This window comes from Chrysochloris asiatica, unplaced genomic scaffold (genome assembly GCF_000296735.1).
Source record: "Chrysochloris asiatica unplaced genomic scaffold, ChrAsi1.0 scaffold00014, whole genome shotgun sequence".
Classification (NCBI taxonomy): Eukaryota; Metazoa; Chordata; class Mammalia; order Afrosoricida; family Chrysochloridae; genus Chrysochloris; species Chrysochloris asiatica.
In genome coordinates this window covers 13,688,755-13,715,311 of record NW_006408532.1, presented here as the reverse complement: position 1 = coordinate 13,715,311, position 26,557 = coordinate 13,688,755, and the positions used below count along the sequence as shown (strand labels likewise).

Genomic DNA, 26,557 nt, shown 5'->3' with positions numbered 1-26,557 from the left:
ATGTGTGCATGGAGTTTTAACTACATGAGAGAAAGGATCAAAACCGAACACTAAATAGACTAAATTAGAGCTGGAAATAGAATTGTGCACACATATAGCCCCAAGTCCAACCCACAGCAAAACCACCAGCTGTTGACAAATCGACTCCAATTCACAGCAACTCCATGTGTGTCAGAGCAGGTCATGGGATTTTCAATGACTGGTTTTTCTTAGATTGCCAGGTCTTTCCCCTGAAGTGCGACTGGGTGGGACTCAAATTACCAACCTGCCAGTTAGCATCAAGCATTTAGCCATTTATGGCCATCTAAGGACTCCAGAACACACAGCGATGAACTGTCCTAGTTATCTACTGTTGCAGTAACAGACATACCACCAAGGCATGGCTTTAATGAACAGAAATGTACTCTCTCACAGTTTGGCCTAGAAGTCTGAATTTAAAATGTCAGCTCCAGGGGAAGGTTCTGAGGGAAAGTCACTGTCTCCTTTGTGGGCCCAGCATCCCTCAGAGATCTCCATGTGTGTTGGTACCCATCTTCCCCTGGGTCTAGGAGCTTCTCAGGGCTGGGACCTCGGGTCCAAAGGACACACTCTGTTTCTGGCTCTTCTTTCTTGGTGGTACTAAAAGCTCTTCTCTCTTTGCTTGCTTCTCTCTTCTTTAACTCTTGTAAGATATAAGGGGATGCAGGTCACACCCCAGGGGAACTCCTCTGACATCAGACCAGGACTGTGACCTGAGTTTCCCACTCTAATCCCTTATGTTGGACTGATCCCATCATGAGGAATGATGACATCAATTCGTGTCTCTCTCACACACACACACACACACACACACACATACATAATTGGAGGCAATGCACCAAAATTATTTGAGCAATGAGATGCAGAGTAATGTTTATTTTCTTCTTCATATGTGTCTGCATTTTCCAGTATTCAATAATGAGCATGTTTCACTTCTATGAACAGTAATAGAAATTAAAGCTGCACTTAAAAATAGTCTTGTAGAAGTCCACCACACAACAAGTTACTGATTGCAATGTACTCCTTTTTATTAAATTATAAAACTAACTCTTGTCAATATACACACTTTTGGAAACAAAATGTGTTTTTCATGAGTATTTGCTTGTGTGGAGCACATGGCTTAAACAAACAATTTCTATAACCACTTCTTGATCATTAACCTATTTAGTTAGCATTTATAGCCAAACTATGAAATATAGGCTATTATATATACAGTCAGGATTTATGGAAAATATTACAAAGACAAAGGACTTGAAAAGATGACTCAGTGCAGGGAAAACCATAGCTATTAACTGGTATAAAAATTTAGTCAAAATAATGTTTTAGTCCATTATGGCTTTGCAAAAAGTTTCAGAGGAAGAAAATCTAAGTCACTTCTCATCTAAGGCACTTAAGAGTGGTAATAAAATATTTCTTGGAATTTTGCTGGAGTCCACAGTAGTTTTTGGTTTGTTTTTTTAATTTTCTTTTTTCACAAGCTGCCTTACATTGAGATAGTCCTGTAGGCAGGTATTAATGAGACAAAATCATTTTTACTTCTTAATATACATGTTAAAAATATGAAAACAAAATTTATACAGAGTTTGGTCCACTGAAGCAGGTAACAGTATCAGACTGTAGTGTTCCCTTTAATTCTGAGCAAAAAGACAAACTCCCCCAACCCAGTCCTACAAATGTCACCTTCAGTTCTTAATCCACACAAGCTGTGCCAGGGTTCCCCGTGACAGGCCATGACGTTAGGTCCCACGTCTCCACAGTGCATTTCAACTAGAAAAGAACCATCCCCAAGACTCAGCAGGAGTGCTATGGGAACCAGCGAGCACAGAGTGAATTCCCAGGCATCTATAATTCTGTGTCTCGGTACCGGGCAGGCTGGCCATAGTAACCACGCTTCGAATGTTCCGACAGCTGCTGACGGTATTCCTCCTCCTCAGTGTCGCTGCTGTAACTTCCTCTGGCAACCTGAGAAAGTCTGGAAGGGCCTTTCTGTGGCTCAGGGGCTCTGGAACTAAGAAAGTAAGAGTGGTGTTAAATGCATTTCAGAAGATGGCCTTGCCTCAGGTCACCTGTGGGGGTGTGGACAATCACCCAAGGCAGGTCACTTTCTCTGCTGATAAAACACTCCAGGTTCACACAGTAGTGGGGGCAAAGTGGGAACAACAGGGCCAAGTCAATATCCACATGGGCAGTGAGTCAGGAAGCTGACCAGGTCTACCTTGACCAAAGAATTCTCATTGTTCTAACTGGATGGAAAAGTAGGGGTGGTCTTTCCCACCCAAATTCCCAGACTACAGCCTCATTCAGCAGAACAAGTTCTCTGCCAGTGCAGTCTACTATATACCAAACCTCCCCTTGCTGCCAAGGGCAATCTGGTTACCTATGCTAGCCCTTCAACTGATAAAGAAGAAATTTGTCTTTAGATTTCTATTAGGATAAGATATGACTCTGGCTTCCAGTCAGGAAGGCGGTGAGAGAATATGATTTATTTTTTTCTATTCTCAGAAGCAGGTAATGAGCTAGTAAAACCTCACCAGAAGACACTGTGATCATATATTAAGGTGCTACATACACTTAGGAATCCTGGTGTGGCGTGGTGGGTTAATGCACCAGACTGCAAAGCCATTTGAACTGCAAGGTCAGTGGTTCAAGCTCACCAGTTGCTCCTTGGAAACCCTAGACAGGGTCACTATGGGTCGGAATCGACTCGACAGCACTTAACAACAACAACAACATACACTTATGCAGCACCTTACTATAAAGCACCTCACCAACACCAAACAATCGATCATCACAGCTCTCTTCATACCACATTTTGGCACTAACACCCTGACATTGCTAAGTGGTACAAAGGAATTATGGAGTTTAGCTAAGAGCCAGAATACATTAGTGACAAAGCTCACAGGTTGACATGAGCTTAACATGGTTTAACATAACTGTGCTCCAATGGGCCCAAGTGTTACTGATCTGCAACGGCAATGACTATACTGTCAGAGAATTTTAGCACACGTGCGAAAGTCCGATGAATTTTTTACTCTTTAATGTAATCTTTATAATTAAACTTGACTAGGGAGGGAGAAATCCTCTGAAATCCGAGCGAAAAAGTTGCCTTCTAAAGAGTCCAAGTCCACCAATGATCATTGTGGTATTACCCACAATCTCCAAAAGGGAGAAAACAACCTAACTGCTCAAGAGCAGATGCAGAGATCAACAAAATACGATACATGCACATTGTTGTTGTTGTTAAGTGCCGTCGAGTCGGTTCCGACCCATAGCGACCCTGTACAGGGTTTCCGAGGGTGTAAATCTTTACGGGAGTAGAAAGCCTCATCTTTCTCCCACGGAGCGGCTGGTAGTTTCGAACTGCTGACCTTAAGGTTTGCAGCCCGATTCGTAACCACTATGCTACCAGAACTCCTTGGGATATTAACTCAGCTATAAAGAGAAACAAAGCTCTGATACATGCTATAATATGGAAGAATCCTGAAAACACTGTGCTGAGTGAGTGAAATAAAGGAGAGATGTTATAGGATAACACTTACATGAAATAAACAAATGTATGGAGACCAGAGATTATTAGTGATTGGGGAAAGCATTTCTATGAATGGTGGGAAACTATTTGGAACTGGATAATGACGATGGTTGCACAACATTATGAATGAAACTAGTGCCCTTGAATTGTACATGTAAAAAATGTTGAATTGTCAATTTATGGCCACAAGGAAACAAGCAAATAAAAAGAGACCAAGTCCCATAAGAAGTTTTAGACCTTTAGACCTAACGCGATCAGACAGCTCTTACCTTGTGTGCTGGGGCAGGCCGGGGTCTGGCTTGTGTGTTTTGATTGGGACTGCATAGATATCAGGAAGCTTCTGTGCAATTTCGATCTGTGGCGATTATGAAAAAAAGAACAAAACTGGAAAATGAACCACTGGAGTTAAGTTGCCGGTTTCCTGCTGGTCCTCCCCTTTTCTTTTCTTCTTTTCCAACCCAAATGGAAGCAAATCTCTAGTTTCCATGTCAAACATGAGAAATGTTACAAATCCTGCTACTCTTCTAGTAGATAGAAGGAAATTCCCACATTCCCTGGGTGGAATATGCTCCTTAGATTTTTTTCCTTAATTTTCCTTTACCTTTTGAAAAGATTGTATGTGCACATGCTACAAAAATTCAAACAGTAGATAAAAAGCATAACTCAATAGATCTTTAAATTTTAGCCTCCAAGAATTGTTTTCTGTGGCAAATCCAGCAGCAGATTAAAACTCAGTTACCAAATCAACATTAACCAAACAGCTGCCATTGAGGCTATCCCAACTCACATTGACCTCATGTGTGCTAGAATAGAACTGGGCTCACAGGGCTTTCAGTGGCTGAGGTTTTAGAAGCAGATCACCAGAAGTGTTCTTTGGAGGCTTCCATGGGTGGACTCAAACCTCCAGCCCTTCCAGTCAACAATTGAGTGCCTCATTGTTTGTACCACCCTGGGGCATGATAAATGTTTTAGAGAAAACTAACTTCCAGGATTCTCTTGTCACACTTTCCCAATTTCAGAACTCGACATAGTCAAGAAGTCTGAAGAAAAGCATCTTATTTTCCTAGATTGACTGGGAGAAAAAGGGATGTACTTATAGCTATCAATCTGGAAATGACACAAACCTCAGGGTACATATTTGGTATCATCTGTGGACCCAAACGCAACAAAATCAGATGCTGCCGAGCCCATTGTAACTTATGGTGACCTTGTGTGTGCAGAACAGAACTGCTCCACATGATTTTCAAGGCTAAGATTTCTTGGCAGCAGATCACCAGGCCTGTCTTTTGAGGTACTTCTAGATGGGTCCACACCACCAAACCTTTCAGTTAGTAGTTGAATGATTAATCATTTGTGTCACCCAGGGATTGTGAACTACTCCATTGTAATCAAATGTATTTACATCTTACTGTTCACACACTAAATGGATCTAGTGGTTCAAAGACAATTATCCTTCTGGGGAAAAGAATGGGAAACTATTATATAAGCTGCACTGTTTGGGGCGATGACAATTTCTTACAGAAATAGATTGTGGTAATAATTGCATCAATCACATGGTGAATGTAATTCATATCACTGGATAGGAGGACACTAAAAGATGCTTAAAACGGAACATTTTTTATTACACATTATTTTATCATGATACAGTTTTTTAAAGTTAATTTTAATAAATTACCCTTGCATTCTGGGCTTCTTGGAGCTCTTGCATTCTCTGTAATCTTGCTTTGTGATCCATCTTCTCAAATATTTTGACTTTGCCCAGGACTGACTTAGGAGTGTTTTCTTGCTCCTCACTGCCCTCCCCCACCTCCTCACTCTCTGGGGCTGGGACGGGAGTGGAGACCTTTAGTATAGACCTTCCAACAGCAGGTTTTGCTGCCACTGGAGGGGGGTATGCTCTGGCAGGTGGCATGGGAACGTCACTAGTGGCCATGGTGGAGGGGTTTGACTTGTATTCATGGGACTTGGAAAGATCATAAAGTTCTTCTCTGTTTTGGGTTCTGGCCTGCAGAGAGCAAAGACATATTTTTACCTTAGGCTTTCAGTAGATTTTTAAGTCTAAGTTAGTGATTTAATACACTCCATTTCCTGGTCAGTTTCCAAAGGTGGTCAACAAATTGTAAATACCATTTCAACACAGAATCCAACATGGCAGGGCAGTCAGCCACAGTTTGGGCATCCTGAGTCCTGCTTCTCTTCCTAAGGAAGATTACTGGAGCTCCAACAAACAAGGGGGTACTGGGGAAAAGCTGGAGGGACTGCAACCGCTGGAAGTCAACCAGGCCTTGGATAAAAATCTTGTACTACAGGGGACTGGCATCTTGGAGAAGACCTCAGGAGAAATCAGATCTCAAGGATCACAAGAGAGGGGTCCTAAGTTTGTGCATACTGATGGTACATTAACCAGGCCCCCCAGGGGAGAACCCCCTAATAGCCACTTCTTTCTTGTTTGTTTTTTCTGGATCCTATGCCTACTTGGCTATTTTCACTTCAGAGCTATTTGTGAGGTAACTTATTACTTTACAATTACTACTTTCTTCTCATTTAAGTAATCATTTAATTAATGATTACGTCAAAAAGGGAAACTGCATTGGGCTACAATGAAAATTCAAAGTCCTGGCCTTGATTCAGAGAATGGAGGAAAAGTCCTAGGACAGAACGGTGTTGGTATAATCATCACCACATAGTGAATGCGATCAATGCCACCAAAAAGGGCACTGAAGAATAGTTAATGTGGCACGTGGTTACCGCAGTCAACTCCAAACCAAACTGAAACACCTAAGCTGCTAGCATGAGAGGCATTGTAAGCAATGGTGATGACTGTGTTCTTTTAGTAAATCACCAGTAAGGACCTTCTGGTGCCTCTAAAATCAGAAAATATTGATTTTGTCAAACTCCTATTCTTTATACGAAATAAATAAATAAATAAATTTTAAATGCCATTTATTCCTAATCTTCCCTCCCTTAACTAATGCTTGGGGGTTCATCCAACAGGACAAAAGGCAGACTCTACTAGAGAACATGGTAAGTTAAACAGAACTCAGCACCACCTTGCTGTGGGTGTACTTCCCTGATGCCTGCTCCTCTGCCTTCCCATCCTGGGCTCCCCAGCCACATACCTTGGGCGGCTCTGGCTTGAATGCCGGGGGTGGGCTATTGTCCCTAAGTTGATCTCTGCTAGCAGCCCTCTTCAGCTGAGTTTGTGGCTCTGGGCTGGGTTTCCTTATATTCTATAAGACAAAGATTCATTTACAACAAGAACACCCACATAGATTCCTCTGCTTTGCTGGAGTTCTGCTGGTTTGGATTAGGTTCAAAAATTGGGGAACTGACCCCTTATGTCTTTACTGAAAGGCAGGCCCCAGGCATATTCCCATTAGCATGTGCTTAAGCAAGTACAACTGCATCCAATGCAAGTCTGTTCCTCCTAAAGCCTTGTGTCACTAAACACTGTTAGCATTCCTAAGCATTAGCTCACACATAGCTGTTGACATTGAGGAGTTCATGTATTTTTACAACTTGGCCAGCACTAGAAACTACTGGTTCTTTCTTGGGTTTTGGTTTTTTGGCTTGTTGGAGGTTTTCTTCCCCAGAACCCCCCCTTAATTGTGGGAGCACTTTTATTTCATAAAGAACAAACTCAATCGCTGAACTGAATTAAATTAGTACAGGGAAGTCCACTGTAGCAATTATCCAAATAGATGATAACCTCATTTTCAATGACTATTTTCCCATGTTCTCTGAAGTACCATGAATAATTGCTCTGGCCCCAAATCAGTGTCTGGTGGCATGATTTATGAGGACCTCGTAGGTCATCTAGTCAAGGCCAGTGGGTGCACAGTGCACATGAACGAATGTACACTCGATCATAAACTCAATTAAAAACTGGAATAAGTGAAAGGAGGAAACTGATGGGGAAACACTCAGCAGTTTTGGCGAGGTTAGAAAGGTCAAAGGTAAGGTAGAGCAAAAAAGCAAGGACACCAAAGAGTACAGAGAGAGAGAGAGAGAGAAGAGAGAGACTGATCTAATCAAAGGTTACAAGTAATTATAACAATATTGCATTTTAAAAGGAATGTTCCACTTGGAATTTAGAGGCAACTGTGCAAATCCATCACATGTGAGGGTGCCCCCCAGTGCCATGTTCCTGTCCACTTGCCTGTGGCCCACAACTACAACCACATAGGTACTGGCTGGGAGTGGGAGATGCCTAGCAGCCATCTGCTCCACGCCTCAGGAGTACCTTCCACAATACCCTGAGTCAGTGGCTTTCCAGTCGAATGAAGGAAACGCTAGGACCTGTGTTTCCTGCCTGCCTGGCCTCACCTCCTCATGCTGCACCGGCTCCGAGGAGCGGGTGATGGAAGACACCGGTGGCTCCTCAGCTGGTTCATCCAGCTCATTGTCAGTGTAGGCGCCTCCTTCTCCGTCGGTGTCCTCAAAGTCACTGATGAGACGGCTGTCGCAACTCAGATAGTCCGCACCCATGGCGGTTAAGTAGGACATACGGTCTTCGGGGTCATCATCCACCCCTTCCATCTAGAGGAATTTGTTTCGCAGGGTCAGTGGGGTCTGACGTGGCTGCTGGGGTGGGGACTCACGAAAATCCCCAAGGGCACAGCCAAGGGACTAAAACCTAATGTGTGCTCCGAAGGACAGGCACCTGGATTGAACTACAATCCCTCGGCTTTAAAGGACTCAACAGTTTATCTTTGTGCTAAAAACCAGACAACAAAGCAGATGCAGTCGAGTCGAGTCGATTCCAAGAGCAGAACTGCTTCACTTGCTTTTTAAGGCTGTGACCTTTCAGAAGCAGGCCTTTCTTGTAAGGTACCTCTGCGTGGGTTTGAACCACCAACCTTTTGGGTGATACTCAAGTGCTTAACCATTTATGTTACCCAGGGACTTCTAACCTTAGTGCAAGGACTTCATCTATGAACTCTCCACCCTACCTTGCCTACCAACCTATATATTGTGACTGTGTCAAACTGTATCAGATTGTTGCACTATTCTTCAGTAATATGTCTCCTTTCCAGGTTTTTTTTCCTATGAACAAATGTACATTGCCTTATATGGCACACATCTCCACTCAGCTACCAAAGTCTCAAATCCTGGAGGGCAGAAGCTCTGTCTTGTTCAAACTGTCCTCATCGTGAAGCCTGGCAGACTGTAAGCACTTATAGACACAGATTCAACAAGCCTGATGCCAAAGTGCAAGAATCTAACTCAGTAATCTCATTAAGCAACAAGAGTAGCTGTGAGTCTCACAAGTTGCCTCCATTCAGCTGGAGTACAGGTTACTAACACCAAAGACTTCTAGACTTAAAGGGAACACAGGAAGTTAGACACTCTCTCTCCTTCCTCGCCACAGTACAGCCATGTGTGTGCCATTTTCACAGATGAGAAGCGATCTGATTCTAGAAGCATCAGCAAGTCTCCTGACACCCTCTTATCACCTATACAAAACCTGGGATCATTATATGTTCTCTGCCACCCTTTTTCTATACCAATAATTCCAATTGCATTTGCTTTTCTCCTACTTATTAATTTTCAGCAGATTTCTTCATGCTCCTCCTCAGCCTCACCTCTCCTCTCCACTCTAAGCTCCCCATGACCTTTAGTAAGTTGTGGAGCTTGGTAGGAGACCTTGTAAGCTCTGATTAGTGTATTTGGAATACAACACTAGTTACTACATTAAAAGTAGAGGGGAGTGAATGTAGGGTTTCATCCATCACATACTGTGGGACTTTTTTTTTTTTTTTTTAATCCTTTAACTTTTTCTCAATCTGTTAAATGTACCTAAACATCCCTCTTCTGAATTCTTTTTTCTGTTATTCCATTACCTTTTCTTCCTCTGAAACTTTTTTTTTTTTTTTTTAATCCTTTAACTTTTTACTACTTTTTCAAAGAATCTGGAAAATGTCAAGGTTGAGCATATGCTGTAACCATTTCAAATGGGCAGTTTTTACTACATTCACCACCCTCTTTAGAAAAGATTCAGAGCACAAACTCTCACCTCATAGTAGAGTTTCTAAGCCACATACCTTTCCTTCAGAGACCCACACTGCTTCTCCTTGCTGGTGATGAACTGTATCCTTCAAGCTGCCAAACCAGCTGTCATTGGCTGAATTTAGGTTGATTGTAGCTATTGAAAGGCAAACAAAAAATGTGTGTCGATTTCCAAAGCCAAGTCTACCAAGAGTGTTACGTGACATCATTTATGCTCATTTCTGTCATTTTTCTATGAAAATTTTGGCAAGGCCAAGAAGAAGTTTACAGAAATTTGGATAATAAATACCTTGAGTTGAACATAAAACTGTTAGCCATGCAGCTAGTGAAGTTTATATTGTTACTGTGTGGGGTCCCAACTCATAGCAAGGATGGAGCGGGATTGCCCTATAGGGTTTATGGGTGCAGACTGCCAACTCTTTTCTCCCACAGAGCAGCAAGTGGGTTCAAATTGCCAGCCTTTTGGTTATCATCTAAGCACTTAACCATAGAGCCACCAGGGTCCCCTTGGAACTTACAGACTGATGTTATAAAAGTTGTTGTTGCTAAGTGCCATTGAGTTAGTTTCAACTCATAGCAATCCTGTATAGTGTTTCCAAGGAGCAGCTGGTGGGTTTGAACCACTGACCTTGTGGTTTGAAGTCCAGTGCTTATCCTACAGCACCATAACAGAAGTCCATTATAAAGCTTGATACTGTTGTTGGTGAGTGCCATTGAGTCAGTTCCGACTCATATAATGACTCTGTATAGAGTTTCCAAAGAGCAGCTGGTGGTTTTAAACCAAATTTACATCATTTGTTTTCAGAATTTTTTTATTTTTAAGAAAAGCAGTTATGAATCGGTCTGTGAACTGCAAGGTCAGCAGTTTGAAACTACCAACGGTTCTGTGGGAGAAAGATAAGGCTTTCTGCTCCCGTAAAGATTTACAGCCTCAGAAACCCTGTACAGGTTCCTTGCTATGAGTCGGAATTGACTAGATAGCACATAACCACCACCATATAATATAATAAGTATATTTTCAAAATATGTGTTTTCAAGATCATATCACACAAGTGAACAAAGCTAATACAGATGCAAAACTCATATTTTAGAGATCATTATGTAAGACCTACCATAAATAAGAAATTTATAAACAAATATATGCCAACACTCTCCAATAAAATACTAAAGGTAACACTTAAGATTATATATATTCTTTTGATAGGTTTCAATATTTTAGACTATGTATAGTAACTGTTAGATTATTAAATTGGCAAACCAAACTTCAACTGGTGTGTATTTAATTAAGGAGAACGCATTTCCTACCAACAACATAGAAAACAAAATTAATCTTGAACAGTAGCACTAATTATGGACTAAGAAGACACTTTTCCAAGTGCCTTACATGGATTAGCTCATTTCATGCTTTCATTAAAACTTGCAAGGTAGGTGCTACTATCATGCCCATTTTACAGATGAGAAACTGAGGCACAAAGTAGTGAAAGGAACTAGACTAAGATTTCATACCAAGTAAATGGAAAAGCCTGTATGCAAACTCAGGAACTGGACCTCAGAGCCCCAGACCTTAGCCATCACATTACAATGCAAAAAATCCATTTAAAAGCACAAAATTTTAGAGAACAGATATAAAATGCCAATGAAGTGCAATATATGCAATTGCTCCTCAGTACTATGTATTTATGGAGTCCTGGTGTGGCACTGTGGGTTAATGTGCCAGACTGCAAAGCTGTTTGAACTGCAAGGTTGGTGGTTCAAGCTCACCAGCTGCTCCTGGGAAACCCTTACAGGGTCGCTATGGGTGAGACTTTACAACAACAACTATGTATTTATAGGCCTGAAGAAGTATAAACTACATAGGCCAACTGGTCCAGAATAATAAATAAGTGTTGTTGTTAAGCGCTGTAGAGTGGGTTCTAACCCATGGCAACCATTTCCGAGGAGCAGCTGGTGAGATTGAACCACCAACCTTGCTGTTCAAAACCCAACCTTGCAGTCCAGTGCATTAACCCACAGCACCACACAAAGACTCCAATAAACAATTAAACCAGGCCTAAAAATATCAGACAACAAATTAGGATATTTTTTCTTTAAAACCACACTGCCATGCCTTTTATTAGAGTACATGAAATTGTGTGCATTCCTTCTGAAGGCAGTAAGAACCATTAAGCAAGTTTTTTAAAGAAATTATGTTTCAAGTTTTCTTCTTCATGACATATAGCATTGTTTCATTAAATGAATGATAGTGTTTCTCTGCTATTCATAAGGTTTTCAGTGAGTAAATATTCAGAAGTAGTTAGTCACTCTTTCTTCCTAGTCTGTCTTCGTCTGGAAGCTCATCTGAAACTTGTCCACCACGGGTGACCCTGCTGGTATTTAAAATACCAGTGGCATAGCTTTCAGAATTACAGCAACCTCACCACTGGACTAATAAGCAACATTCTCATCAACGGAGAAAAGATGGAAGTTGTCAAGGACTTCATTCTTCTTAGATCAACTATCAACACTCACAGAAGCAGCAGTCAAGAAATCAAACGACGTATTGCATTAGGCAAATCTGCTGCACAAGACCTTTTTAAAGTGTTGAAGAGCAGAGTTGTCAGCTTGAGGACTAAGGTGCGCCTGACCCAAGCCACAGTATTTTCAATTACCTCATATGCATGCAAAAGTTGGACAGTGAATAAGGAAGACTATAGAAGAACTGATACTTTTGAGTTATGGTGTTGGAGGAGAATATTGAAAGTGCCATGGGCTGCCAAAAGAACCAATAGACAGATCCGTTTTCGAAAAAGTGCAGCCAGAGTGCTCCTTAGAGGCCAAGATGGCCAGACTTTGTCTCTCATACTTCAGACATATTGTCAGGAGGGACCAGTCACAGGAGAAGGATATCATGTTTGATAAGGTGGAAGGTCCGAGAAAAAGAGGAAGACCCCCAACGAGATGGATTGGCCAAGTGGCAGCATCGATTGACTCAAGCGTGGCAACAGTAGTGAGGTTGACCCAGGATCGGCAGTGTTTCATTCTGCTGTGCATAAGGTTGCTATGAGTCGGTACTGACTCAATGGCACCTAACAACAACAACAATGCTGGCTATGGTAGCATAGTGGTAATGAGTCAGGCTCTTAATCCCAGTCAGCAGTTTGAAACTATCAGCGCTCCATGTGAGAAAGATGAGGCTTTCTGCTCCTGTAAAAATGTACCACCTCAGAAACACTATAGAGTAAACACTATACAGGATCACCATGAGTCTGAACCAACTCCATGGCACATAATCACCCACTGCTACCAACATTGGCTTTGGAAAATCCTAAATGAGTTTACACTTTCCTTGGTTATTATTTATTTACAGGGCTAAAGTGCATTGGATAGTACAAGGAAAATTCACCTTGATTGCCTGGACTTTGTACCCTTATTATAGTTGCTTGCAAAGGTTACTGTGTTTATGGTAGAATGCAATGGCTTAGTACTTAAATAATACAAATAAGATTGTGCACCTTCAGTTAATAAAGAACCCCATTCCCCAGGGACAAAATAAATGATTCACACTAAATGTAACATTAAGGTGCTTTATGTTGAAGTTCTCTGAGAGGAGTAGCGTCTAGTTCAGCACACTACAAAAGGAAAGCTCAAAGGGTCACTTATGAACCGCAGAAAACATGTTCCTGCCCCTGATAAAATGGAAGAAGTCAGAAAACCTCTTAGTGAATTCACATTAAGAATCAAGCACATTAAACAAGAAATTAGAGCTTCACTATGACTCATTCCCTGAGCTCCACATAAAGGTACCCACCAGCTATGTGGATACGCAGGTACCTGGCCTCCTTTGAGCAGGTACATGTGCAACCGTGAAGGTGGGGAGGTCGGGGGGAGGGGATGGCTGGTATCAGTCACAATTACATGAGTCTCTGTTTTCGGATCAGAAGAAATACACTGTATGACTACAAGAACCCTTATGGCATAAAAACAACGTTTACTTCTGTAAATATACAGGATACTGGACACACAGACACAGATAACGCATTACATGTGTGACTTTGCCCAAGTCATTGGCCCTTTTTCATGATATAATAAGACAGCACACAGAAAAGCTTGCACCATTGCTAGCTGCTACTCTTCTTATTACTACTGCTTCTGATGTACAAAGACTATGAAAGGATTTATTACACTGGTCCAGATGACTGATTTCCCAAAGAGGGTTAAGTGAGCTCCAATTATTTGAAGCCAAATGACAAATAAAAATGATAGAAGAAAGATACATAGGAGTATACCCAAGGTACAAGTGTCTACATTCACAGAAACCCAGTTTATGATGGCTCACACTATTCTCTTCTGCATTTGGTTAAACTATCTCCCTGTTGAGAAGCCCTGGTGTTAAGTGTGGTGGTGAAGTGTTTGGCTGCTAAACTACAAAGGTAGGCAGTCAGAACCCACCAGGTGCTATGTGGGAAAAAGATGTGGCAGTCTGCTTTTCGAAAGATTACAGCCTAGGGAATTTATGGGACAGTTCTCCTCTGTCATACAGAGTAACTAGGAGTCAGAATCAACTCGACAGCTATGTGTTTCATAGTATTTGCCGGTTACAATATTTTGCCATAGTGGTACACAGTACATCTCTCTTTAATGAGAAAATCCAGCAACACTAAAGCAAGAGTCTAAAGCTGATACACATTCACCCACCTCCCTCCCACAGAGGCAAAAATGGCATTGGTTGACAAAAATTGCTCCAAAAGGGGATGATTATCCTAACTAAGGACATTATATCTATGCAGCCTCCTCGTGCTGCTCCCACATAAAACCATGGCATGACCAAAAAATGCATTCAACTCCTGTAAGTCCTTAATTATACCATCTGCACAGAACTAATCATTAATATGTTGTGTGCCATTGAATCATAGCAACCCTGTATATGGTTTCTAAGAGCGGCTGGTGTCACCCTTGCAGTTAGCACCACTGGCAGTCCAGTGTTCACGCTACAGCACCACACCAGGGCTAAGTCATTATTACTATGCTGTTGTTTTGTGACGTGCCGTCAAGTGGATTCTGAGTCACAGGGATCCTGTATAGGTTTTCTGAGGAGGAGCTAGTGGGTTTGAACCACCGACCTGTGGCTAGCAGTCCAATGTTTATCCTACAGTGTCTCCCCAGGGAGGGAGGGAGGAAAGGAAAGGAAAAGGAAAAGGAAAAGGAAAGGAAAGGAGGAAGGAAGGGGAAGGAAGGAAGGAAGAAAGAAAAAGAAATTTTACTGAAATATGTTACTAAAATATGTCACTTTCTTAGTTCATTTTACTTTCAAGGGTAATAGTAGCAATGGGTCTTCATTTTAGGGATTAAAAAAAAAAAACATTAAATTACAGAAAACTTTAAACACACAAAACACAAAAGTAGAACAGTTTAATGAACTCCCATGAACACATCTCCCAACTTCAACACTGATCAATACTTGGCCAGTCGTGGTTTGTCTATTCTCAACTCCCCTTTCTCCTGCAGATTATTTAAGTAAATCCCAAGCATCATATTAGGCTAGCCATAAACATTTTAATATGTACCCCTAAAAATAATGACTTTTTTCACATAATCATATTATTATGGCACCTCAAAGCAGGAATGATAAAACCTTAATTATCACCCAATATCAATATCCAACTATGTTCCAGTTTCTATTATAGGGACATTTTCCTACTATAGGTACATTTTTAAATGATGATGCAAAGGTGCCGTCACAGCATAAATTACGGAATGCATTCATCTACACTGAGATGTGGGTGCTTGGTGGGGAGCTTGGTTCAATCAACTACAATCTCACACACAAACCTGTGGTCCTCCCAACTAAAAGTCTGAGTATCAACAAAATGACCAATTGCTGCTGTCCTGAATCTTTATGAACATTTCCCTAAAGTCAAGATTGCAGAATATATACACACCACTGGTCTCATATCCTTTTAAACTACTGGGGATTAACTACTTTACCAAGGGTCATGAACTTGATTTCAAATTCTCCATTCAGATGACGTTTTTACTTCTTCCATTCTCTTTTTCTCACTTTTAGGCAAAGAAATGAAATTGTACTTACCTGTAAAAAGATGTGCACAAGTTTTTTTAAGTTTATTAGCTTGATCGTGTAACTTTCGAGAACTTTTGTTGGACGTTGGATTCAACCTCTGTCTCATAGTTTTGATCCCTTGTCTAGAGTCTGGGTTGAAAAAAATCACAATCGGGAACCACTGAGTATAATTCAACAGGTCGACAGCTTTTGGAGTGACATCCAATAGTGCATGCTTATCCTGTTAAAAATGGAAGCGAGTAATGTCAACGGCTATTTGGTTCCTCAATGGTTAAAACCAAACAGAATCAAAGGTCTTCTTTTAATAAGTAAAGGCTGCATCAGATTAACTTGGAAACTTCAAGAGCAGAAACCATTTCCCTCCACAAACTATCTACTTTAATATTATCAATCTACTAATTTTTTTTTTATAATCAATAGGTTACTTGGTATATTGCTAAGAATACTAAAACAAAGACACCAATGCCACATAATAGTAATGGGCTTCACATAGTGAAACAGTTCATATGTATATTCATTTTTTTATCATCAACATGTCATGGTTATTAAATTACAGATTTTGGAATAAAAAATAAATAAAGCTGCAGAAAAACATGATGCAATTCTTTGAGTGCATATATGGCCTTTGGATGAATTTTCTCACCTGTTCAATAATTTGCTTCACGGTGTTTAACCGCACCACCCCACTGGATTTCTCAGATCCTGCATCTTTTGGCTCCGTTTCTATAAAAGCACAAACAAGGAGTTAATTAATCTGTTAAAAATTAGAGACAACCACATGATTCCTTTTTAACTGAAACCTAACCAGGAAGAATAAACTAAGTCAGTCCAACAAGGAACACTGTGAGAAAACCTGCTTGGACTCTTCAAAAATGAATGTTACGTAATAATTTAGAAAAGAATTGGGGGCCAGAAAGGCATAAAAGCCAAATGCAACACATGCTCCTTCATTACCCCTAATTTAAAAGGATAAAATTTGAAAGCTATGAAGGATATAATTGGGACAACTGAGGAAATTGGAAAAATGAGCTGTGTAATTAATATTGCTGTATCAGTATTAGATGTCTTGTTCATGCTAACTGTGTTGTGATTATGGAGGAGAATGTCCTTACTCTGTGGAGATGCATACCGGAGGGTTCAGGGGCGAAGTGTAGGGTCATAATGTCAACTGGTTTAGCAGAAATGTTTAAAGTATGTATGTGGGTGCATGTGCGTGTTGGGAGAATGATAAAGAAAGAAGGAGAGAACGCATAAATGACAAACTGTTAAAAATCGGTGACACCAGGTGAAGGGCTTGTGGGTGTTCACTATTCAAAATAAAATTTAAATTAGTGACAGACTTACTAGCGGTTTGAAACTGGTCAGGTAACTCATTTGCCAACTTTTCCATTGCTATGTCTGCTATGGGGCCAAATAGGACCACAGGTCTCTTGAAACCAGCTGAAAGGAGACAAGAAATGCCATTAAACAAATAGTTTTGCCTAACCATAGAAAGATAGAAGGATTCCTGGTGTGTGCTCTAGGATCAGCACTGGACTTCCAACCATGAGATCAGCAGCTGCTCCTTGGAAACACTACACAGAGTCGCTATGAGCTGGAACTGACCCGACAGCACTTAATAACAATAATATAAAGATAGAAGGCACAAGTAAAAGGGGTGGTTATTTTTGTTTTAAAAATTGTGGTAAAATACACATAATGTTGTTGTTAAGTGCCATTGAGTCAGTCCCGACTCAAATCAACCCTGGATAAGGTTTTCAAGAAATGGCTGGTGGTTTTGAACCATGGACCTTTAGATTAGCAGTCCATTGCTTATTCTATAGCACCACACCAGGACTCTACAGATATGGTCACTGATGGCATTTAGTGTGTTCACATGTAGCACACCATCATCACTCTCTTAGTTCCAGAACATCTTCATCCCTAAAGGACTCCCCATACCCACTTAGGAGTCCCTCATCCCCGTCATCCTACCCACTCTCACCCTGTGTACCTGGCAACCAATAACCTGCTTTCTCTCTCTATGGCTTTACCTATTCTGCATATTTCACATAAATGGAATCATACAATACATGGTCTTTTGTGTCTGGTCTCTTGCACTTCGTAGAAGTTTTCCAGCATTCACCCATGCTACAGCATCTAACAATACTACATGTCTTTTGATGGCTGGGTAATCTTTTGTACTAGGACTCTACTCCATATGCTTATTCATTCGTCACTTGATAGACATCTAGGTTGTCTCCCCTTTTGGCTATTGTGCATATTGCTGCTATGAACACTGACGTGCAAGGTTTTTTGCTTGAAAACCTCTTTTCAATTTTTTGAGGTATATACCCAAGAGTGGAATTGGCAGGTCATATGGTGATCCTAAAGAGTCTTGGTGTGGTGCTGTAGGATAAGCACTAGACCATAAGGTCAGTTTGATCCACAAGGTTGGCAGTTCAAACTAACCAGCCAATCCTCATAAACCCTATAGAGGATCTCTATGAGTAGGAACCGACTCAACAGCACTTAACAACAACATGGTATTCCTAAAGAATTTCAAACCCAACCACAGACACTTTGGAAGACAGACCTGGTAATGTGTTCTGAAAGGTCACAGCCTTGGGAACACTGTGGAGCAGTTTTACTATATACACATGGGGTCCCCAAGACAGAATAGACTCAATGGCAAACTAACAACAATAGTAATTCTATGTTTAACTTACTGAGCAACTTTTAATAGTTTTTTGACAATAACACAACTAAATGACAGGAAAGTGTGTGTCCTCCTAACCTCAATTCAACCCATCTCTTTTTTCTGAATAATATTCCTTGACCCTCTCTAATCATTTTTAAAGGTAATCTTTGTACATGAGGACTACATCAAAACTTTTGAATGATGATATTAATTTTTTTTCAGGCTGTGGAAATAAGTCTCCAGTGAGAAGTTTCAGGCAGCTCATTCTTTGGAAAATCTCTTTCCTGTTTCAGTTCTACAGCCTAGGGTGATGCAGACAAGTTGTTGTTATGTGCCGTGGAGTCGGTTCCGACTCATAGCAACCCTGTACAGGGTTCCCAAGGCTATAAATCTTCACGGGAGCAGAAAGCCTCATCTTTTTCCCACAGAACAGCTGGTAGTTTCGAACTGCTGACCGTGAGATTAGCAGCCCGATTCATAACCACTACACTACCAGAGCTCCTTGCAGATCAGTTAGAACTGGACAATTATCATCTGAAAGTGAAAGGAAACAGACTCACAAACCAGTCCGATCATATTTTGGCCCCTCGTGGCTCACCTTCTCTCAGCAAAACCCTCTCGTAAGCTGGGAACTTGGTGCTGACAGACACAGCAGCTGTGAGATCTTCCCGACTCTTCCGTAGGTTCTTCTTTACTCCGGATCGCTGGCCACGCATTCTCCAGAAATCTGCCCTGTCCCCAGCATTGTCTCTCTGGGCACTCTGAACACTGGCCATCTGCTCAGCCCTGACAGAGAAACCATGGGGAGTAAATCTCTAGATCCAGAAAGTGAGACAAGGGGCACGCCATCAAGCAAATCCTGCCAGGGTGATTTATGCACTTGGACATGAGAAGGTTTGACTTGACAGTGAGAACGTTTCATGGGGTAGGAAGCATGAGGGGGCCTTTACTTCCAGACAGAGGCAGAGACAGGCTAGGTCTCTATAAAACTCATCAGAAGTGGCTCAGTAAAAAATACCTTCCACTTGACCCCATTCTGGGAAGCTGGCTTTAACCTGTCAAAGTAGAGGTATCTTTCCTAGATCTTTCTACTGTCAGCTAAAAAGTATTCCCTGAGGAAAGCCTTTCCCAAGGATGAGGGGTGGGTGCTGCCCAACAACCTGCCTCACTCCTAAGAGGTGTGTTGGCCACTCAGATCTATCTCATACTGGTACAAAGCAGCGGATACACCTTTGGTAATCATGTCAACATTAGTCAAGTTCATCAACCAACCATGCGATGCTAAACACAGCAAATCAGCTGGTGGATAATTTTAATATCGTTTAATATTCTACTTAGTGTGGGTGAAATAAATTATACACAGCAAAGGAGTACTGGTGGCACAGTGGCTTAAGCACAGGGCTGATTGCTAACAGCAAGATTGGCAGTTCAAACCCACCAGACACTCCATGGGAGGAAGATGAGGTTGTCTGTTCCCATAAGGATTTACAGTCACAGAAACCCTACGGAACAGTTGTACTCTGTCCTATGAGTTATGAGTCAGAGTCAACTCAACAGCAGTGGGTTTGGGTTTTCATAGTTAAAACACAGAAAAGCACGCTCCATTCATTCAACACTTTCCCGCGTACTGTTCAGTGACACTGGTTACATTCTTTATATCAACATTCTCCTTATTTCTGTTCTAGTTAGACTTACTCCCCCCACCCTACTCCCAACTTCTCATCTATGTTTTATGGTAACTGTCATCCATTTGATGTAATGTACAGTTCTTTTAAAAAAACTCAACACTCAAAGCCGATAATCTTTACTTCTGGAGCTAAAATATCTGTTTAGCTAAAAGATAACTTCAGGGGACAGCATCAACTCAAGGTTTGAAGAGTATCTTAGGAAAAAAGCTTCAGGGGTTCCTCCAGCCTCAATGAATGCAGTAAGCCTGGATTCTTTAAGAAGTTGATGGGCATTTTTACTGTTCTGGGCCATCCCCCAGGAAACAAGGAGCTGATGGGTATTTTAAAGTTCCGGGCCCGTAAAGGGTAGATTTGTGGAGAATGAGCGGTCAACAGTCCCGAGTGAAGAAGAACCAGTAAACAAGAAGCCATTGGGTATTGGGTATTTTATAGTAGTTCTAGATCATTCATTAGGAAGTAAGAGTAGACAATGGGAGGAGAGAGCATGATGACCAACAGTGAAGTCACATGAACCTCCTTTTCAAGAGTTCTGATGTTTTTTGAGGTGGGAATGGTTCAGAGGGACATAGGAGAGTATGTGATCGGAGATACCTACCTGCTCTTGTTAGGGATTAGGCCTTTCTCCAACTCGTTTCCGATCCTCACAGCCAGCCAGTGGCCCAGCTTGCCATCATACAGCGTATCGACCACTCGGAAGACCTCGCCCCTGGTGAAGGCCAGGCTCTGTGGTGTCTCCTTCTCACATTCAAAGTGACTTCTTATAAAAAATGAATCTCCTCGGCCACAAGCCAGGATGTCTCTGTACACTGGAAGACAAAAGTATGGTTTGCCACATTTGGTTACATTGGTCTAGCTTTTCCTTATCTCTCTGATCCCCTCCCTTACTTTCTCTCCATTCAGTGAACGCATTGCACAGGCCCTATGGGAACCATGGCTCAAGCAGAAAGGAAGGGTGTGGGGGATGGTTGCACAACACGATTGATGTCATTGGTTTCATGTAATTGTACAAGTGAAAAATGTTGAGGTAGCAAAAAAGCAACAAAAAAAAAAAAATGGAGGGAGGGGAATGGAGAACAAACTTCATTGAGTCGTCAATCTCTCCTGAGACAGACAGGGATGATATAAAGCTTGGAAAGGTTAAGCAAATTGTTGACGATGGATAATAAGGACTAATGTGGAGACTGACAAAACATATTGTAAGACAACTCCGTAACACAGTAATAACTCCAAGCAGGTCTCCTTTCAAATACATCACTGTCCAGAAAAGCAGTTTTATTCCAAATTGACACAACGGCTGGAATGACTGCAGTGAAGGCACAGAAAACCTTTTTTTAAGTGATTCCCAATTTTTCTGCACATACCCATGAACCAGGACTAAGTGTTATAATCTACTCTGATTTTTTAATACCCAGATTTGCCTATTCTGGTCCAATGATCTCTCCTCCATAACCCTGTCCAACCCCAAACTAAGTTAAATGAACAAACTTGCTCACCATCGGCTCGGCTCTGAGCTAAAATGGTCACCATTTCACCTTTGGGGATTTCTAACAGGTAGAGAACAGCGTCCTCCCGAACCAGCCCTCTGAAATCCTGGGTATTCACCTGACAGGAAGAGCAAAAAAAAAAAAACAAAACAATGAGGAGATGCTTATAAGGAGGTTATCACTTGAGCTTTCTGTCTCTGTGATTTTATCAGGTCCAACTAGAGCAAATACAGAAGCCCTTAGGATCCTGATCAATCCCGCCTAGTATCCACTGTGGGCCTGGCCTGGGCTGCTAGTTCTGTGCACACTGCCACATTTTCCTGCCTCCCCACACTGCCAACCACCCCCCCACCCCACCCCCCTTAGGGACATACCAACCCACCAAGGGACAGAGGGTCCGATTAGATTTCCCTGTGGTTATGTCTGTCTCCCTCTCTTCCTTAGTTTCCCATAGGCAAGGTCAGGCAAGTAATTAATGCACAGTGTGAAATAGATAACAGCTAACAGGGAATGGTGGGGTCTGTGACAAATAAACACTCTGGCCCAACTTAAGACATTTATGGTTTTTAATTATGGTTATGTCCTCTTGTTCAATTGATCCTTTAATCATGAGATAATGTCTTTCTTTGACTCTTATGCTGGTTTTTGCCTTTTAAGTTTATTTTATTAGAGATTAATATTTCCTGCTCATTTTTTACTGCAATTAGCTTGATATAATTTTTTTTCCATGCTTTGATTTTTTAATCTATTTTTGTCTTTGTGTAAGGTGTGTCTTTTATAGACAGCATATTGAAGGATCCTGTTTTCTTATCCAATCTGCTACTCTCAGTCTCTTGACTGGTGGTGCATTTAATCCACTGACATTCAGCATTAAGTATTGGCAGGAATGGATTAATTGCTGTCATTTTGCGATCTGGTTTTTGTGTGTGGTGTTGCTGGTTTCTTTGTTCTGCATGCTGTCCTGTGCTGGGTTCATTTTTTTTTTTTTTTTGGTGTGTTTTTTCTTGTCAACTTCTTCATAGTTTAAAAAACTTCTTGAATTTTCCTTTTCTTGATTTGATATGAAGGTATATTGTTTCTCTGAGGTGTCCTGTATTTTCTTAGTTTCTTCCTCATTTTAAAACAGTCGATTTTATCCTGAAATCTATCTGACATCACCACCACCTGAAACTCTGTTAACTGTACTTTCCCACCCCTTTGCTTTGTAGTTGTCCTAATCATAGACTGACATCCCAGATACCCTATTTTCAGTCTTGTAGTTTTTTTCTGCTCTGGACTCTTGCATGTCTGGACTGAGTTCCTGGTGGTGTTGCCATGTATGTCAACCTCTGGTTGCTGTCTGCTCTTGTTGGGTCTCGGTTCAAAGAGCTCCCTTTAGTCTATTTTGTTACATTGGCTTAGCTTTTTCAAAGTCATTTAATTTTTGTTTATTCTGAACTGTTCTAATTTTGCCATCATATTTGATGGACAGTTTTGTTGGGTATATGATTCTTGGTTGGCAGTTTTTTTCTTCGAGAGTTTTGTTTATGTCTCCCCATTGCCTTCTTGCCTGGATAGTTTCTGAGAAATCAGAACTTAATCTTATTGGTTTTCCTTTGTAGGTAACATTTCTTTTTTCCCTAGCTACTTTCAGAATTCTTTCCTTGCCTTTAATTTTGGAGAGCTTGATTATGATATATCTTGGTGATTTTGTTTTGAGTCTATCCTGCCTGGTGTTCATTCAGTTTCTTGAGTACTTATCATCTTTCAGTATGTTAGGGAAATTTTCTTCCAGCAGCTCTTTGACTATTTTTTCTGTGGTTTTATTTGTCTCTTCCTATTCTGGAATTCCAATCACCCACAGGTTATTCCTCTTCATGTTGTCCCACATGAATCTTGGGCTTTCTTCAGATTTCTTCATTCTTTTTTCCTGATTGTTCTATATTAGCAGTATTAGGAGATTTACCTTCATGCTTACTAATTCTGACTTCCATTGATTCAACTACTCCTTTGCCCTTTCAGTGTACTGTCCATTTCTGATATTTTAGTACTGATCACCTGGACCTCTGATTGTAGGTTTTGTATTGTCTCCAACGATATATCTATTTTGTTTCATTGTTCCTGTCATTTACAGTTTTTAAATTGGTTCAAATAAGAACCTGAAAATAAGGATTCTGACCAATTCTACATTTCTCCTACAGCTCCAATTCCCTAAAAGGTATTTTGTTTATGACATTAAAGAGCCTTAGCCTTGTATGACAAACCATTAGCCTAATATAGTTGGACGTCTGGTACACAGCCATTGCTGGCAACGAGCGCATACATTTATTTTCCATTGAGTAGGTTATTGTTGTTATTAAATGCCATGGAGTCAGTTATGATTCACTGCGACCCTGTATAGGGATTCCGAGGAGTGGGTGGTGAGCTAGAACCACGAACCTTGTGATTCAAACCGACCTTACAGTGCAGTGCATTAACCCACAGCACCACACCAGGACTCTATTGACCAGGTAGGGAAATCTATAAATAGCTTCTAGAAGATGAGTTAAAAAGTATATGAAATTGTGGCATATTGAAAAAGATACTTTGAAATCTTACTTATGCACCTTTAAAATAATTTCAAAATAGAATGCTTACATGGATGCAAAATGAAAATCATATGTGGCACTGTAGGATAAAGCACTGGACTGCAAGATTGTTTTGAGCCACAAAGTTGGTCATTTAAACTCACCAGCCGCTCCTTGGAAACCCTATACAGGGTTGCTCTGACTCAATGGCACTTAACAACAATATTTCAGTAATACATTGCAGAAAAGAAAAGATGTAGAATAATGAAATACTTTCTTCAGGCATTGAGGACTACAAAGTTCTTTTAATCACAAGAGTGAGGCCTCCTTGTTTAAAAAAAATGTATTAATTAGGCCTTCAGCCAGAATTAAGATTAAGTAAAAATAGGCATTAAATGAAAATAGACTTCTAAAATAAAGTGAATTGTGGAAGCAATCAGGTAACTTTTTCTTTGGACTAATACTGGGACCTTAAAATCACTGCTATTCCCATAACTCCATCTCCTAATTAGTACCAATCCTTTCTAGTGCCATTTCTTTATCTACTTCTGTATTTCTATATGATCAGTGTGTGTTTTTATAAGCCATTATATGAGGGGCTTTAAAAAGTTCAAGGTGGAATTCCACTATCTTTGCATTCAAATATTCCACAAATTTCTTGATTCTCCTTCATATGCATTTAGTTCTCTGTGTTGCACTTGACAACTAATCAAAAAGGTTGGAGTTATGAATCCATTCAGTGGTGCCATGGAAGACCTGGCGTGGAAGACTCAATCTGCTTCTGCAAAGATCGGTATAGAAAACTCGGCACACAGGAAGGAGGCACTATGAGTCAGAACCTACTCGACAGCAATACACTCGGCTTTTTGGTTTATATGATTCTAATGAAGTCTGTGGATGATGTAAATGGCTAATGTGCTTGGCTGTGATCAAAAGGTTGATGGTTCCAGAGATGAGACAGAAAGGTATGACAACCTACTTGTAAAAAATTTGGTCACTGAAAATCCGATGGAGCACAGTTCTGCTCTGACCATGAATCCGAGTTGACAGCAACTTGTGATGCATGTCTCTGTTCAGGTGACTGAGACCGGGCCATGGGGATGGAGGGAGGACCTCAAAGAGCCTCTCTCCATCACTATGTCCACAAAAGACTGACCTTCAATCAACTACAAAGACAAAGATTATAATTAAAGCACTTAATAACTGTGGGTTGCTTTCTGGCATGAGGCAAATAATTTTGGAACTAGATCATTGTTGTTGTACAAAACTATGACTGTAATTAATTAACTCCACTGAATTGTACATGTCAAAATGGTTAAAATGCTGTATTTCATGGTATGTGTATTTTGCCACAATTGTTGCTGTTGCTGTTGCTGTTGTTAAGTGCCATTGAGTCAATTCCAACTCACAGTGACCGTACTGTGCACAACAGAAGGAAATACTGTCCTGTCCTGTGTCATCCTTACAATTTTTACTATGTTTGAGCCCATTTTTGCTGCCACTATGTCATTCCATATTGTAGGGGGTCTTCCTTCTTCAAGGACTATCTCTCCTGATAATATGTCCAAAGAACAAGATACAAAGTCTCGCCATCCTGGTTCGTAAGGAGATCTGGTTGTATTTCTCCCAATACAGATTTGTTTCTTCTTCTGGCAGTTCAATATTTTTCTCCAACATTATAATTCAAATGTACTGATTTTTCTACAGTCCAACTTTCAGCTGCATATGAGGTGACTGAAAATACTATGGCTTGGGTAGGAGCACCTTAGTTCTTCAACTGACATCTTTGCTCTTGAACACTTTAAAGAGGTCTTTTTCAGTAGATTTGCCTAATGCAATCCATTATTTGATTTCTTGACTGCTGCTTCCATGAATGTTGATTATGGATCCAAAGAAACTGAAGTCTTAAATAACTTCAATCTTTTCTCCATTTATCATGTGACTTATTGGTCCAATTGTGAGAACCACAACTAGGAAAACAAATAAAAAAAGTAAAGCCCCTCTGGTTGCTACATATTTTAAAGGCTGCTACATATGGTGGTAAACTTAGGAGTTTTGCTTTACTTTTTCCTTCCCACCTCATAAAAATTTCTGAAAGAGAAATGACAATTGTACCAGAGAAATAATAAGCAGAGACAGTCAAGCCAAGCACAAAAAGAACCTGAAAAGAAGTGCATTTCCGTTACAGACAAGGCACATGTCATGTTTCAGATAGCACACTCATGCTTTCATTACACGTGCCAGACTTTCACCTCTACAAAAGAGAAGAGCCTGAATAAAAGAACCCCCAAACAGGAAAAAGTGATTAGAATCCAAACACAGTTCATGTCCTGTATGCACCTTGGCCATGAATAGGACCTCTGAAACAAATAAAGGTAGAAAACACTAGTTGTTGTTGTTGTTAAGTGCTGTCGAGTCGGCTCCGACCCATAGCGACCCTGTACAGGGTTTATGAGGCTGTAAATCTTTACGGGAGTAGAACGTCTCATCTTTCTCCTGCGGAGTGGCTGATAGTTTTGAACTGCTGACCTTAAGGTTCACAGCC

At 40.8% G+C, this 26,557-nt stretch overlaps 1 protein-coding gene across 1 annotated transcript in view; it reads right to left on the bottom strand.

The window, feature by feature from the left end:
- Positions 1–1,860: 1,860 nt before the first annotated feature.
- The window catches only part of TJP2 (tight junction protein 2), a 55,890-nt gene continuing 31,193 nt past the window's right edge, over positions 1,861–26,557 (bottom strand). Inside the window, exons 12-22 of the mRNA XM_006834908.1 lie at positions 21,476–21,584; positions 20,578–20,788; positions 18,893–19,080; positions 16,959–17,054; positions 16,258–16,337; positions 15,624–15,834; positions 9,592–9,692; positions 7,874–8,086; positions 5,223–5,552; positions 3,817–3,902; positions 1,861–2,026 (exon numbers count right to left, since the gene is read on the bottom strand). Coding sequence (XP_006834971.1) covers positions 1,861–2,026; positions 3,817–3,902; positions 5,223–5,552; positions 7,874–8,086; positions 9,592–9,692; positions 15,624–15,834; positions 16,258–16,337; positions 16,959–17,054; positions 18,893–19,080; positions 20,578–20,788; positions 21,476–21,584 — 1,791 coding nt within the window. The remainder of the gene's footprint in view (positions 2,027–3,816; positions 3,903–5,222; positions 5,553–7,873; positions 8,087–9,591; positions 9,693–15,623; positions 15,835–16,257; positions 16,338–16,958; positions 17,055–18,892; positions 19,081–20,577; positions 20,789–21,475; positions 21,585–26,557) is intronic.